Consider the following 15,238-nt stretch of genomic DNA (forward strand, 5'->3'; position numbering starts at 1 on the left):
TGTGTACATATGTATATGTCTATACATGTAGTCCTAAATATAACCCACTCAGTCCATATAATGTTACTTGTATATATGTTAATTCTATGATCATTTGGAATTGAACAGCAAATTGGTAGCTTTGAAGACAATTTCTCAAATTCTAAGCATATTCTAGTTGCCTGTAGTTCTTTGTGTAGGGTTGAGTCCTTATGGCCTTTCCCCTGTCCACTTTGTCATGTCTATTGCTTTCCTTGTTCAGCTCATGTTTAGGAAGTCATGTTGATGATATTTTATGGGTGTAGCTTCTGAAAGTACTAAGAGACAGTCCCACAGGAAACTCTTTCATCCTCTGGCTCTTACAATCTTTCTGCCCTCTGTCCCACAATGCTTCCTGAGCCTTAGGTGCCCAAGTTGCTTTGTAGATGTATTTACTGGGACTGGGATCCACAGCTCAACATTTTGGTTGGTTGAAGATTTCTGTTATGGTCTCCGTCTGTTGCAAAGAGAAGTTCCTAGGTAAGGGATAGGGACCACACTTATCTGTGTGTATAAGGATAAATATTAGAATGTAGTTGAGAATTGTGATGGTTTAGTGAAGTGGTGGTTGTAGGTTCTCCTTCAAGATGCATGACTTCACTAGCTTTGGATAGTTGATTAGGTTTCCTGTACCAGGCACAGATTCCCTCTTGTTGAGCAGGCCTTAAGTCCAAGCAGAGAGCTGCTGGTTACCAAGGTATTCATGCCACTACTGTACCGTTAGGATTATCATGCCATGCTGATTGTTGGTGTGGTTCATAATGCTTGACATTTTTTAATGGGGTTTCTGAGAATCAAACTCAGGTCCTTGTACTTAAAAGACAGGTATTTTATCAACTAAGCCAGCCTCCAGTCCCCAGACATAGTCTTTTGTGAAATCTGTACCCAGTTCAGTCAGGTTTCTCTATAAACAGTCTGAAAAGAGCTAAGGGTGGGTTTGGAGAGCATCCATTTGCCTTATTTAGGCCTCTAGAAATGCAAGTGTCAGTACAAAGTAGGCTTATGGTCCAATTAAATTGCCAGGAAAGAAATTATCTGTTTTTCTCCCTAAATCTCAATGATTTTCTGTTCCCATTCTTAAAACCCTTGTAAGGAAGGAAGCATGAAGTACTCGATCCAGCTGTGTTTTATAAGAGGCTACAGGTGGATCAGGTCTCCTTGAAGATGAGTTGGACCATATAAAACAGTTTCAAGACCACCCAATATCTTTACAAATAATCCTTCACACCTGCAAATACAAATATGTTCTCTCTATAAAAATGTTATTGACATGGACATAATACTTTAAAGTAGCAACTTTGCATTAATATCAAGTTAAAAACCTGAGATAGTCATTTCTTTCTGCTGTCAGAAAACCTGACTGTGGTTATTCTTGGTTGGATAGGTATGGGTAATACCTGGACACAGGGTCATGAGGAGGAGGTCTTTGGGGTTTGGTGGGTTTTGTTGGTCTCGTGGTCAATACATTTATGAAAATCTATTCACATTTGAGCTATAGGTGTGTGTTCTGCCTATTTTGGGGGTGTCTGATGCTTAAAGAATTCTGTGTGAGTGCTAGAATTAAATGACCTTCCCATGCCTGCTCTACCTGTGGGTCTCAGAACTCCCGCCCAGTGGAATAAATGTGCTGAGCCCTGCAAACAGGAGATGAGAATGTGACAGCTCCCAGGGCAGGCTGTGCCTGTCTTGGGCAGGGCTGGCTCACCTGCCACCTTGGAGTTGTATGCTACGCCGACTCCACAGATATTGTTGCTGGCTGCAGCAGAAACTTCTCCTGCACACCTCGTTCCATGGCTGTGGGAAAATAGAGACAAGTCAGACACATGGTCAAAAGCATTTATAGGGGATTTCTTCAATCCTGTCTGCAGGGAGCAACTTAGTTTTTAAAGATTAAGCTGTATTTGAGCCCCTCCTCCAATGACAATTATCTGTCTGTCAACCCTCAAATTCCCTTCTATCCTCCCCTTTCTCCAGTGGCCTTCCTGACCCTGGGTTATTTCTATTATAAAGATGTTTCTGAGAATGCTTTTAACTGCAACCACTGGTCTTTACTTTAAAATTTGGAGCTTCTTCCAGTGGAAAACACAGGTTTTCTTAAAAATGAAACACACTATAAAATAGGTGTGTGCTGGCCTGTTGGAAGCACTAGAATCTATGGGTGTGTAGTTACTTTCAAGGGTGCCTCAGCATACAGGAGCGAGATATTGCCTACCAAGGATGGAGTGATGGTCGGTTACCTTCATTGAACTAGGTTTCCACTTTGACACAAAAATAAGAAATCACATTTTTTCAGTATTATGGAAAAGAGGAAGCTAAAGGACCCCTGTTTCCAGGTGATAAGGCTCTAGACATAAAGACCCTAAAGATGTCACCAGAAAATTCGGAACCAACAACCAGAATTCCAGCAAAGTGGCAGGACACAAAATTAGCATACAGAATCCAATAGCTTTTTTAGACATCAATGATAATAAACACACCAAGACAGAAAATAGGAAAACAATCCAAATAGCCCAATAATAGCCAAAACAGCAAGAGCAACAAGAACAAGAACAAGGACACCACCACTACCACCACCACCACCACCAATAACATCAAAACAAATTCTGAACTAATCTAACCAAGAAGGTGAGAATATTGAATATATTGAAAACTTTGAAAGGCTGAAGAAATAAGATCTTACTGTCGAGTTCTGGATGGTAATCAGTAGGATTGGTAATAGCCTATAATTTTTTTTTGGGGGGTATGTAATCCCATTGGCCAACAACTCAAAATGAGGTAGCCCATTCCTGGTACTGGGGTTTATTTGGTATCATATGGTATCTATTTGAGGTATTGTACCTCTACTATAAAGTAAACTCCGTTTAATTTTTTTTGTATATATATATATATATATATATATATATATATATATATATATATATATATTAGAAAGTTTCTCAAGTAGTATGTTTCCATGTGAGTTTTTCCAAAGACCTTTAGTGTTAATGTCACTCCCTATATTCTCTACCCTGCCATCTCTTTCCCCATCCCTTTTAATCCTTCCTGTTCTATTTTTCCACTTCCACCCTTTAAAAATACTATTGTCTATATACTGGAGTAATAGAGCATAAGGATATCTAGATGATACTCAGCTGAAAGCTTTATTCATACTGTTTAGCTTCATAGTTCAGGAAGGTGCTACACATGCCACCAGAGGAGAAAGAAATCATCAGACTCACTCAGTTGTGAATCCTGAACACTATAATAATGACTTGCCTGGCAAGAGATGCCCACTGTTGCAATAATGGCATGAATGTTTTAGGGGTAACCAACCATTTTTTGAATGGATTTAAGTCCTGCTTCATGAGATGAAGCCGTAGTTGACATTGCCAATGAGGCTGAAAACCTGTGGCTAGATAGGTCATGGGAAAATAGTAGCAGGGAAACCGTCTACTTGTGGTATTTTGAATGAGAATGGCTCATGAATACTTGGTTCCAGGATGATTGGACTGTTTGGGAAGGATTAGGAGGTTTGGACTTATTGGAGGTTTTACCTCACTGTGGCTGAACTTTGAGGTTTCAAGCTGGAGAGTTCAAAGGTCACTCCCCCACAGTACAGGCTCTTGATATTTCTCTTAGTTGCTCAGAGTTAGATGATAAGACCTCATTGTTGAAGATTCTGTGCACTGTGGCAACTCAATATAAAGAAATAAAGCTGGAACTGAGCTAGATGCTTTTGCCATGCTGGTCCTATGTAGGATACTGGAGGAGAAAGGCATCAATGGTCTTACCTTCCTGTGATTCTAGTGATCTATTAGACCAACCCACCATGCACAATGTGCTCACTTGTGCAATAATGGCATTACTGTCATGGATGTAACCAACGTCTCTCTGATTGAATTTGAGGCCCTCTTGCCAGGAAAGAGTTTATACTGGTACTAGAAGCCTGGCTCAAAACCCATGCTGGAGGAGACTATAGGTCCTGAGGATGGAATGCAGAAATGAATGCTATTGTTTAGCTAGACTGACATAGTATCAAGCTGCTTTCTAAACATTTGCTTCTAGTCATAGACAACTTCTACTCTTGTCAGAGAAACTCCTTTTCAGTGAATGGTATTTAATGTGGAGACTCATGATTGGGCAAGGTGATGGGCATCCCCAAACAAGACATTTACATCATCCCCTCTAAAGTACAGGGAAGATGGCAGAAGAGGGCTAAAAATAAGATAAGAGCTAAAATATGGGGCCAAGGGCTATAAAATGCCATCTTCAGGAAAAGACACAGCCCTTGAAATTATAAACTCATAGAGCAGCTAGGATGCCTGCACTGGGCTTATCAATAGCTTGACACAGATTGAAGAGGGGCTCTACCCTTCTCTGCTGGACTATTTGTAATGGATAGGAAGGGGAGGTATCATTGCTTTTATCTGTGCATCCACTGGTGGTCCTACTAAGTAAGCATCATTGGGTAGTTCCAATCCAACAGTCATACAGATGGCCCAGGGTCACCAAACAAAATCAAAAGCCATGAATTTGGTAAAGGGGGAATTGTTGATAAAGATCAGAGGGAGATAAGAGGAGGTGTGGGGAGAGAGTAATCAGAATATGTCATATATATGTGTGTGGAATTGTCAAAAAATTAATCAAAACATATTCAAAGATAGATCCCCTCATATACTTTTAGATTTGTGAAATTACAAATAATGTATTTATTAAAATACTTCATTTATGATATAAATTGTAAATATTTTTTTATTATACATATATATAGTACCTGTGAGCATATTTAGGTATATATATATTCATTACATATTTGATATATATATTATATATACACATAGTTTCTTTCTTTAAGTGAGTGAAAGTAAATCCTGCCCCTGCCTGTGCTTAAGATTCCCTTTACAACAGAATGGAGTCTGCATTGTGAACACATGAGGCCTGCAGGCTCTGCAGCGGTGATCCTTTTGTTGAAAGATAGAGAGCTATGAAAACTTCAAGTGCTGAGCAAAGATTTTTATCTACACATCATGAGCTTTTTGTAAAGCACAGCTGAGACTTGTAAGATGGGCACGTTGATATGGTTTAACTCAGGGAAGTTTATCATGGATTCCACTTTCACAGCTACCAAAGCCAAATAAAATACCTGCCGCCCAAACCCATGGAAGCTCATGTATATGCATGTTGCATCCTGAACCATATATACATTAGTTCACATATACTTCAAATGCACATATTTCAATATATGTATAGCTATATACTTATAGTATTTCTTTTTTTAAGATTTCTTTGTTTTACTTTATGTGTATGAGGGGTTTGGCTGTGCACGTGTCTATGCACTATATGTACAGAGGCCAGAAGAGGGCATTGGATCCCCTGGAACTAGAGTTACAGATGGTTATAAGCTGCCATGTGGGTGCTGAGAACTGAACTTACATCCTTTGGAAGAGCAGCTAGTACTCTTAACTTCTGAGCCATCTCTCCATACCAAACTTATGATATTACATGTAGTATATACGTAAATTTCCCCAAGTATTATATATTCAAGCATAAAATTATATCAGATACATACCATGCATCTCACACATATACTTCATATACATGTACATAAATTATGTTTCTAATATTTTACATATTTATTTGAATTAATATATAATATCACACATATTTATGGCCTGTGGTATAGTAATTTGATACAAGAATATGACGATACACAATGTATAATAATCAAATCAGAGTTTGACTACTTCTGTCTCCTTGGACACTTATTTCTTTGTGTTGGGAAACTTCGAAGTCTTCTCTTTCAGTTCTTTACAAGATATATAACACATTATTATGGACTGTAGTTTCCCTTCTATGCTGTGGACCACTAGGACTTTTCCTATGAAGCATATTTTAGTACTATTCATCCAACCAGCTTCTGTGCCTCGTCTTCCTCATCCTCCCTAACTTCCAGTGACTAATCTCCTTATTCCTATTCCTCTGACTTCAGCTTTCTCAGTTTCCACAACACACACACACACACACACACACACACACACACACACACACACACTCACGCACACGGAACTTTTTTGGAGTCTGATTAAGTTTGGTAGGTGTCAAAGCCGAGTCCTTGAAAGAGTAGAAATCATTGCACCATGTATGAAAAGATGACCAGGTGTCACTCATGTCAATGACAGGCCAGCTGTGAGACCAATGCCAGGACTCTTCCTTAAGGGAAAAGACCATTTCCACCTCACAGGGCTTGTTAAAGACTCTGGGATATATGCCTGTGAGCTGGTTTATACAGATGTTTTGGTCCCTTGAATTCTTTGAGGAGTGTATGCCATGGGATCTCCCAGGCCACATGAGAAAGCAATTGTATTGCTACCTAAGGAAGCACTGACAATGGGAAACAACACACAGAGAGGTTCCCATAATCCTTCACTCAGGCAAAAATTTGAGATCTAGCTTCCTTGCTCTAAGTGACTTGATACTGGACAAAAGAGTGTCTGAGGGCTCTGCTTTGCCCTGGGTGGCTTCATATTACAAGCATTTGTGACACCATTTTGAGTGCAAATGTGGAGGCAGGTGACTTGGTACCTTGGAGGACATGTAATCACACCTCTGTCTGACACTACTCATGAGGCAACCTGATACATTATCCCTAAAAACAGAAAGGGGCTGCCCTATAAAAGTGGTTTGGGACCATAAAAACAAAACCATAGCAGAAAAATCCTGCCCGTGAAGTTATTGACTATTATAGACCTCTCTGAGCTCCTTTAAGTCTACTTTTACTCTTTGATTCTGGATCTGCCTGTCTGTCTGTCTGTCTTCTATCTATATCTATCATCTATCTATCTATCTATCTATCTATCTATCTATCTATCTATCTATCAATCATTTATCTATCATCTACATCTATCATTTATGTTATCTATATCTATCTACCTTCATCATCATCATCATTTATTTCTATCAGCTATTATCTATTTCTATTATCTATCTATCTATCTATCTATCTATCTATCTATCTATCTATCTATCCATCTATCACCTCTATTTAACATCATCTATCTACTTACCTGTCATCTATCTACCCATCTGTCTTTCTACAGTGTGTGTCTATCTATCTACAGTGTGATGTGTATGTAGTATGTATTCTGAGAGTTAATATTAGTAATTAAGGGTAGAATAAAAGAATCTGTGTGTGCAAATAACCAGTTATCAAAGGAAATCAGGGAAATGTGGAAATGGCTGCCAAATCAATTAATGAGCATGTGAATTTGTTAGTCAGTAAATTCTGATGCTGTGGAAAGCCACAGACTTGTCTATTTTATTTTATTTTATTTTATTTTATTTTATTTTTTGACACAGTGTGATCATGAAACAGATGTCTTCACTACGCTATACTTCAGGAAAATCTCTAAGTCTATTTTCAGTTGGCCAATTTACTGCTTACTGTGAGTGTGGATCTTAGCGATCTTATTGTTTAATTTACACTTTCCTTGTGACTAATGGGATAATGCTAGTAATACGTTTCACATTTCTTAGAAATTAAGTTAATGAATCAATTTTGAAATGACAGGTGAAATTGCATGTACCCACTATGTTCAATGTGGTATTTTTAAGTCTGTGTATATTGTAGAATGAATGAGTAACGAGCTAATTAACAAGTGCATGGTGCTTATTGCTTTAAGCTGCCGAATTCTGAGTGACTTGTTATGTGGCATTGCTATGGTAGTATATAACTGAAAGAAAATACAGGTGACAGTATAGTGGGGCAAGTCACGGTTCACTGTGAGGACCTGTGCTGCTGTGACTGATTGGGCTTCCCGGAACAGTCTTCATCAGCTCCTTAAGTGTCCAAGTGACATGGGGCTCTGCCCCCTAACATCGTGAGTCTTCTGAGAGCCAGAGCAGGCGCTCTCTGCTCCCTCCACTCCACTGCTGTGTACCTGAGAGTGCCTTTGCCACCTCTCTCATCTTTCCAGCCCAAAGCAGGCTTCTCCTTTCATCTTCTTCCCTTATCTGATTCCTTCTCCACATTCTCTTCTCCCTCCTCCCCTCATTCTCCTCCTTCTTTCTTCTTACTTTTTCTTTTCTTTTCTTTTTTTCCAGGGAGGGGTCGGGGGAAGGGCAAAGCCTTGCTGTATAGCACAGGATGGTCTGGAACTCACTCTGTAGTCCAGACTGGCTTGATTCACATGAAAGCTCCTGTCTAGGCTTCCCAAATGCAGCAATTACAGATACAAATTCATCATGCCCCAAAGAATCTATTTGTGAATATACTGAGGGCATATACAGCACATAGTATAATAGTATAATAGTCTGGATGCCCGTAGTGACTCTTTCCCCCTCATTGGTGCAGACTATAGGCTTGGCACCATGCTCAAAATGCTATATAAGTTATCATATCTAGCCCTCAAAGGATCTACCATTCTCTCCACTTCGGATAGAGAGGCATAGCACCATTGAGTTACTTCTCAGTTAAGAGGCACAACCACAGTTCAGTTCAAGTTGCTGCTTCTGAGCTTCTTTTGACTTTACTCCTGCCACCATTGCCATCTATTCCCCAACTCTGAGAAGCGTGCAGAAGAAAGTGGGCTGCTTCATTTTATTTATCAACTTGGCTGGGCCACAGAACATGTACATATTTTAATTTATGAACTATGTTAAGCATTACAACAGCTTTGATAAATAATATAACATTTCTTAGGTGGTTACCACACAAGCCTATAAAAGCTAAATATTCTCCAGACTTCGGAGGTTTGAAGTCTCTGCACATATGATGGGAGTCTTTTCCAATGTCCTTTCTTCTTTACCTCCTCGGAGATTCATCATTGGACTACTTTTGATGTTTGGCAATAGTCTGTTTATAATACCTTGTAAATTATTTACCCATGAGAGGTATTCTGTAGAGACAATCTCTTATAAGTAACACCTGTCAATAAAAAAGCCTATGGCTAATGAGCTGAGGCAGAAAAATAGGAGGTTGGACATCCATTAGGGATCGAGAACTGTGGGAAATAGCCAGAGGCCAGGAGAGTCACCTGGGAATGCGGAGGAGATGGAGAACCAGCAGATAGCTGAACTCAGGGTAGAATAAAGAGGACACTCACCCTAAGAACTCTAAATATAGGGATAAGAAGACAAGAAGAGGAAACCAGCCATGTAGCTGAACTCAGGGTAGACTAAAGGGATAATAAGTTAAGAGTAAGTCAAGCTGACGAGTAAGAACAAGCTGAAGATTTGACCTGGGTATTTATTAATAAATAATTAGTCTCAGTCATCATTTAGGGAGCAGGGCTGGGAGGAAAATGGATTTAACTTTTATGGTATTTTTATTAATGATTTTCATGAATATTATACATAATTTGCAAAGAAAAACTCATATATTGTTTTATTATGCTCATGTGGGAGAGTTTTTCTGAGCTACTCACATAGGAATGAACATGGACGGGATGTAGTTATAAGCTGTCTTTTGCACGGTGGGCGTGTTTCTTATATTCAATAGCCTCAATGACACTTTATGTTGTCGAACCTCAGCACCGTGCCTATGGCATTAGTGTGAAATGGCATCTTATTGATTCCTTTTGTTTTGCTTTCATTGTTATGAGCAAGGTATTTTCATATGCTTAATTATCTCAGGGCTCATCTTCTGTTAATTGGCTGTTCATAGCCTTGATACCTCTTTTTCTGTTGAGATATTCGTCTTCCGTTAAACTTTTAAAAATTTAATATTGAGTCTCACTCCTTCTCTATAAAATTCATTGCATATGCCTTTTAGTTTGTGGCTTGATGTTATTTACTATCATACATTTTGAAAAAAAGTTAAATTTATTATATTAGATTTATCAATCTTTTTCTTTATGGTTTAAAGCAGTGATTCTCCACCTGTAGGCCATGATCTCTTTGGGGGTAGGGAGTCACATATCAGATATCCTGCATATCAAGTATTTACATTATGATTCGTTACAATAGAAACCTTGCAGTTGTGAAGTAGCAATGGAACAATTTTATGGTTGGGGTCACCACAACATAAAAAGCTGGATTAAAGGGTTACAGCATTGTGAAGGTTGGGAACCCCTGGTTCGGAGTCTTGTTTAAGAATACAACCTGATGTCAGGATCATAGAGATATTTCCCACACCTGTTTCTCAAAGGCTCAGACAATTTAAGACTCTATCTGTGCTCAGGATGGAGGGTGTATGTCTAGTTTTCCTCATGCCAGTGGCTCCCACCACTTACTGAATACCGTGGTACCTTCTTTCATTTTTATTGCAGTTCCTCTCATGTCAGAAGTTTCTTGTGGTGTCTCTGTGCTCTTTATTCTGTTTTTTTTTTAAATTATTATCTTATATGTGTATGTATGTGCTTGAATGTGTATGCATATATTATGTATGTGCAGAAACCTATGGAGGTCAGAAGATGGTGTCAAATCTCATGGAATTGGAGCCACTGATGGTTATGAGCCACCAACTGGGTGCTGGGAACTAAACCCAGTTTCTCTGCAAGAGCTCATATGGTCTTAACCACTGAGCCATCTCTCCAGCCCCTTGATATTTCCTCCCTCTCTCCCTCCCTCTTTCCCTCCCTTCCTCCCTCCCTTCCTTCCTTTTTCCCTTCCCTTCCCTTCCCTTCCCTTCCCTTCCCTTCCCTTCCCTTCCCTTCCCTTCCCTTCCCTTCCCTTCCCTTTCCTTCCTTCCTTCCTCTGTTCTTTCTTTCTTTTTTCTTTTTTAATATTTTTTATTAGGTATTTTTCTCATTTACATTTCCAATGCTATCCCAAAAGTCCCCCCCACCCTCCCCCCCACTCCCCTACCCACCCACTCCCACTTTTTGGCCCTGGCGTTCCCCTGTACTGGGGCATATAAAGTTTGCATGACTAATGGGCCTCTCTTTCCAGTGATGGCCAACTATGCCATCTTTTGATACATATGCAGCTAGAGACAAGAGCTCCGGGGTACTGGTTAGTTCATAATGTTGTTCCACCTATAGGGTTGCAGATCCCTTTAGCTCCTTGGGTACTTTCTCTAGCTCCTCCATTGGGGGCCCTGTGATCCATGCAATAGCTGACTGTGAGCATCCACTTCTGTGTTTGCTAGGCCCCGGCATAGTTTCACAAGAGACAGCTATATCAGGGTCCTTTCAGCAGAATCTTGCTAGTGGGGCTTTTCTTTTGAGTTGAGGCAATACTTCTACCATCATTTATTTTTATTTTTATATTAAATGTTATAGGTATATTTACCACTCTGAACAAACTGCATAATTTTTCAAGACTGATCCACAAAATTAATTATACATGATATACTTATATCTTGGTTTTGAATTTTGTTGGCTGTATTCCCTCCCCAGGCCTTGGGATTTTGGGTTGTAGAATTTTGATTTTTCCTGTTTTATCTCTCCCCCACCGTTGGACCTATAGCCTGGTTATTGGTTTTATGATTTGCTTTTGTTGATTTCTGGTTGCGAGTATCATATCCGGGCTCTGCAATGGGGTTCAGGGTTCTGGATTCACAGAAAATGGCGAGAAGTCAGATTTAGTCCCAAGGCAGTATGCAGCTTGAGACATTTCTATGCAGCTTTGTTGTCCTCCATTCTCCCTTTGTTCTGGCTCTTTGCACAGCCAGAGTTTCTCGGCAGCCATCTGCAGGCTTTCAGCCATGCCCTTGGAGATGGAAATCTCAGCGTTGGGCATATAATAGCTTAAATGTAGAGAAAGTCCAACTAGCTTGACATGAGTCATGTTTGCTGTGTAGGCTCAGGCTTATGAGCAGAGGTGAGAATGCATACACTAGATGAGCTGGTGATGAGTAGGACCCTGCAGAGCTGCTTTGGTGAAGCCTGGGGTCTGTTTTATTTTGTGCAGGTGAGGAACCTCTTTGTTTTTCTAAGCCTTCATTTTTGCAGTTAGTCACATTTCTCATGCACGAGGCAACTTTGTGTTGAGCTCATCTTTCCATCAGTAACACAAATATGGAAAGCTTAAGCTTGTGCTGTGGGTGATCTCCTTTTCTCCTTAGACATTCATATGAGAGAGCGGGTGTCTGGGTGCATGAGTAGTGGGGCTGTCCACTTGACATTCATATGAGAGAGCGGGTGTCTGGGTGCATGAGTAGTGGGGCTGTCCACTTGCAGCTTTGTTCGGCGTTCTCCTACTTTGTGGAGGGGTTTTTGCCTTCACACATGGAGAAATCCCTTTATTGAAATTCGCAATGACATGTGCCTCCGCAGAGGGAGTGCCTACAGGCTCTGCTACATATCTCCATTGCCCAAGGCAAACCTTCAAGGCAAGAACATTAATTCATTCTATGCCAGGGAAACTGATATAGGCACCACCAATGCCTCACTAAACATTTTGTAGAATATCATATTTGTCTGTCATAGTTGGGTACATTTCTTCTCTCTTGAGAGAAGGGTTATTGCCACTTGAAGACCATAAAATCCATGTGTGAACATGCACAAAATTAGCTTTAAAATCAGATATGATTATGCAAATGTACAGATATTTTACAATCTTTATAATTTTCTCTCAAACTGTTGAGTTTGTCTTGTGTCTATTTCCTTAGCTGAAGGAGCAACATACATGATAGACATTTATGAAGTCTATGTAGAAGGCTAGAGACTGATATTTGCTCAAGGGGTATAAATGACTAAGAACATGATACTCTGCTGGGTGTTGCCAAGCTTTGGCTTGTATATAGAACAAACTCCAAGATAATTTTCACCTAGGCAGTCATCTCAGTGCTCACATGAACACAGAAGTTTGATCAATGTCTTTGAAAATGCTTTGAATGTTATTATCCAGGAGGTGACTTTAAATGAGTTCATAAAGACATAAGAGGAAGATGTTTATCCCTTCCTAAGCCTTTACGTATTGCCAGGGTAAAGTATGAGTTTGCACCGATGTGGCAGGAGCAAGCCAGAGAGGAACATTTCCCTTACATGACCTGTTGCATAGGGTTCTTAAACATGAAATATGGCATTTAATAAGGAAAAACCACAACCCACTGAAAATCTTTCATATTTGAAGGTTTAACTCTATTATCAATCAAATTAGCTCCCATAGATAAGAGTGGTTCGTAGCCTACATCTGCCTTCCCCCTCCCTTGGCTTTGGCTGTTTGGGAATAATAAATATCTTCTCTCTTCCTGAATTTATAGCAAACTTTTTATGGCCGGGCATTGTGTCTAGTCCAAAATTTCTTCCTCTTTAGGGCTTAATAGATAGAATTCACAGCATCCTCTCTGCCACATAAATATCAGCAATGGCAGGGATGACATTTCAGTGGCAAGTACCTGTCAAAGACATGCTATGCAAGAGGGGTTTTTATGGACAACAGCACAGTAATGGAGTTCAGATCCATGGCATATGACCGGATAGTCTCTTAAAGCTGAGTGAGGTGAGAGAGTACTGACCAAACGTGTGCTGCAAACCTTGTGAGTAGCAGGCAGCTCGAAAAACAGACAGCTGTCAAGGCCACTCAACAATGTGCCCAAAAAGGTAGGCTACCCTTCCAGCAGTCAGCTAATCAGTGTTGACTGAATGCCAGCCAGGAAAAGAACCACTGTTAGATCCCGAGGCCTCCCAGCAAATCAATTATATCTGCTGCGCACATTATTGGTGCCTGTTAAATATGTAATATTTCCTTCCTTTCCTGTAATTTGGATTATCATTTTGTTGGGCCAAAATGTCATTCTCTGATTGCAAGCTAGGAGAAAATTATACTTTGCAAAATTTTCAACTGTGTTTCAGAAGTATCTCTGGAACTCTAATATTGCATATAGTTATGGAGAGGTCCACAACCACTCAATAACTATGAATATACTACAAAGTGTGGTCAAGCACAGGACAGGGCATATTGAAAGCAGTGCTTGTGTAGGTATGGCTTGGTGTTTTAAATATATTCTATTGGAAATGCATACTTGAAGAAAAACAGATTAGCCGGTAAGAACAGGTGTCATGGTAAGATGCTTTAGAATGCTCAGGAAAACCCGGGGGAGCAGCATGTGGCTCTTGAATTTGGTTTCCTGTTCAAGGAATACATTTCAGTCACTTGCTTGTGGGTGCTTTGTTGTATTTTCTTCTTTCCCCAGTAATGGGATCTTAGGATAGATGGCCACTGCTGAAGCCTGTGCAGCAATTGCCTCTGGGCTCTAACTAGCCTCTACAGCAGGCAGCATGGCTAGAATCAATAGCAGCATGCTTCTTCTGGGTCAGCAGACGGCAATTTTATTGCAGACTTAGTGCATGCTGAGATGAGCATTGCTTAAGAGACCATAAAGTCTGAATGGGGGTGCGGCACCACATTTGATACGCATGTCCAGAAAAGTCACCCGAGGAGGCAGTGCCATGTCCCTGTGGTGGTGCAGCTGGCAGGAGGCTCTGGCAGAACAACAACAGATCTTGTGCTGGCCAAGGGTAGGTGCTAAACCTAAGGCTCCTGTGTCTCTGGGTGACAACATTCTTTGGGTGAGATGGGATAGGGATCCTTGTCTGTGACCCTCAGTCAGTTTCTCACCCAGCCATAGTCTGTCCTTTTCTTTCCCTTAGCAACCCAGTATCTTGTCCTCCATAAACTCTTTTTAGGATGCTGTTCCCTGCACTATCTCTGATGTCTGAACCATACATATGTCCAGGGCACTTCTCAAATGCATTTTGTACCTCTCTCTCTCTTTCGTCTTCTTTGTTTTTCCAACTCTACCTATTTGCCCTCACCACTTATTCACTGTGTGACCTTGTACAAATGGCATAGGCTATATGCTTAGGGATCATGCTGATAATTAAGAGTGTCTGGATAATGAGATTAATGCACACAAGGTATTAAAATGATGGTGCCTTAGAGATAGTAAGATTGTCTCAATGTGCATGTTGTGTAATGTTAGCCTTGGGCCCAGCCAGTGTTATGATGATTAAGGTGTGTGCTTCCTCCTCGCACGATCTGGCGAGCTCCTAAGAAGCTTGCCTAGCAGAACTAGTGCTTTTGTGAATATTGAACTTAACTTCCACGTCCATTCATTGCCTATTTCTACGTCCCCTGAATTTCAAGCTTATTTCTCATTTTAATGTAATGGGCTAGGTCAGGAAATGTCCTCAATAGACTTATGTGTGGAAGGCTTGGTAGCCAGCTGGAATCTTTTTTTGGGGAGGTGAAGGAAATAAGAGGTGGGGGGTCTAGCTGGAGGAGTAGAATTGACACTAAGGGGCTAGATTTGCCCTGGCTTTGTCTCGTCTTTCTGCTTCCTGTCAGTCATAAGGTG

The 15,238-nt window shown here is 40.4% G+C and overlaps 1 protein-coding gene across 1 annotated transcript in view; it reads right to left on the reverse strand.

Moving 5' to 3' along the window:
* The window catches only part of Pcsk2 (proprotein convertase subtilisin/kexin type 2), a 263,586-nt gene that overhangs the window by 55,948 nt on the left and 192,400 nt on the right, over nt 1–15,238 (reverse strand). The window contains exon 7 of the mRNA XM_021150157.3: nt 1,724–1,812. Within this exon, the coding sequence (XP_021005816.1) occupies nt 1,724–1,812 (89 nt within the window). The remainder of the gene's footprint in view (nt 1–1,723; nt 1,813–15,238) is intronic.

The sequence above is a fragment of the Mus caroli genome, unplaced genomic scaffold (assembly GCF_978045245.1).
Source record: "Mus caroli unplaced genomic scaffold, Mus_caroli_1 scaffold_2, whole genome shotgun sequence".
Taxonomy (NCBI): domain Eukaryota; kingdom Metazoa; phylum Chordata; class Mammalia; order Rodentia; family Muridae; genus Mus; species Mus caroli.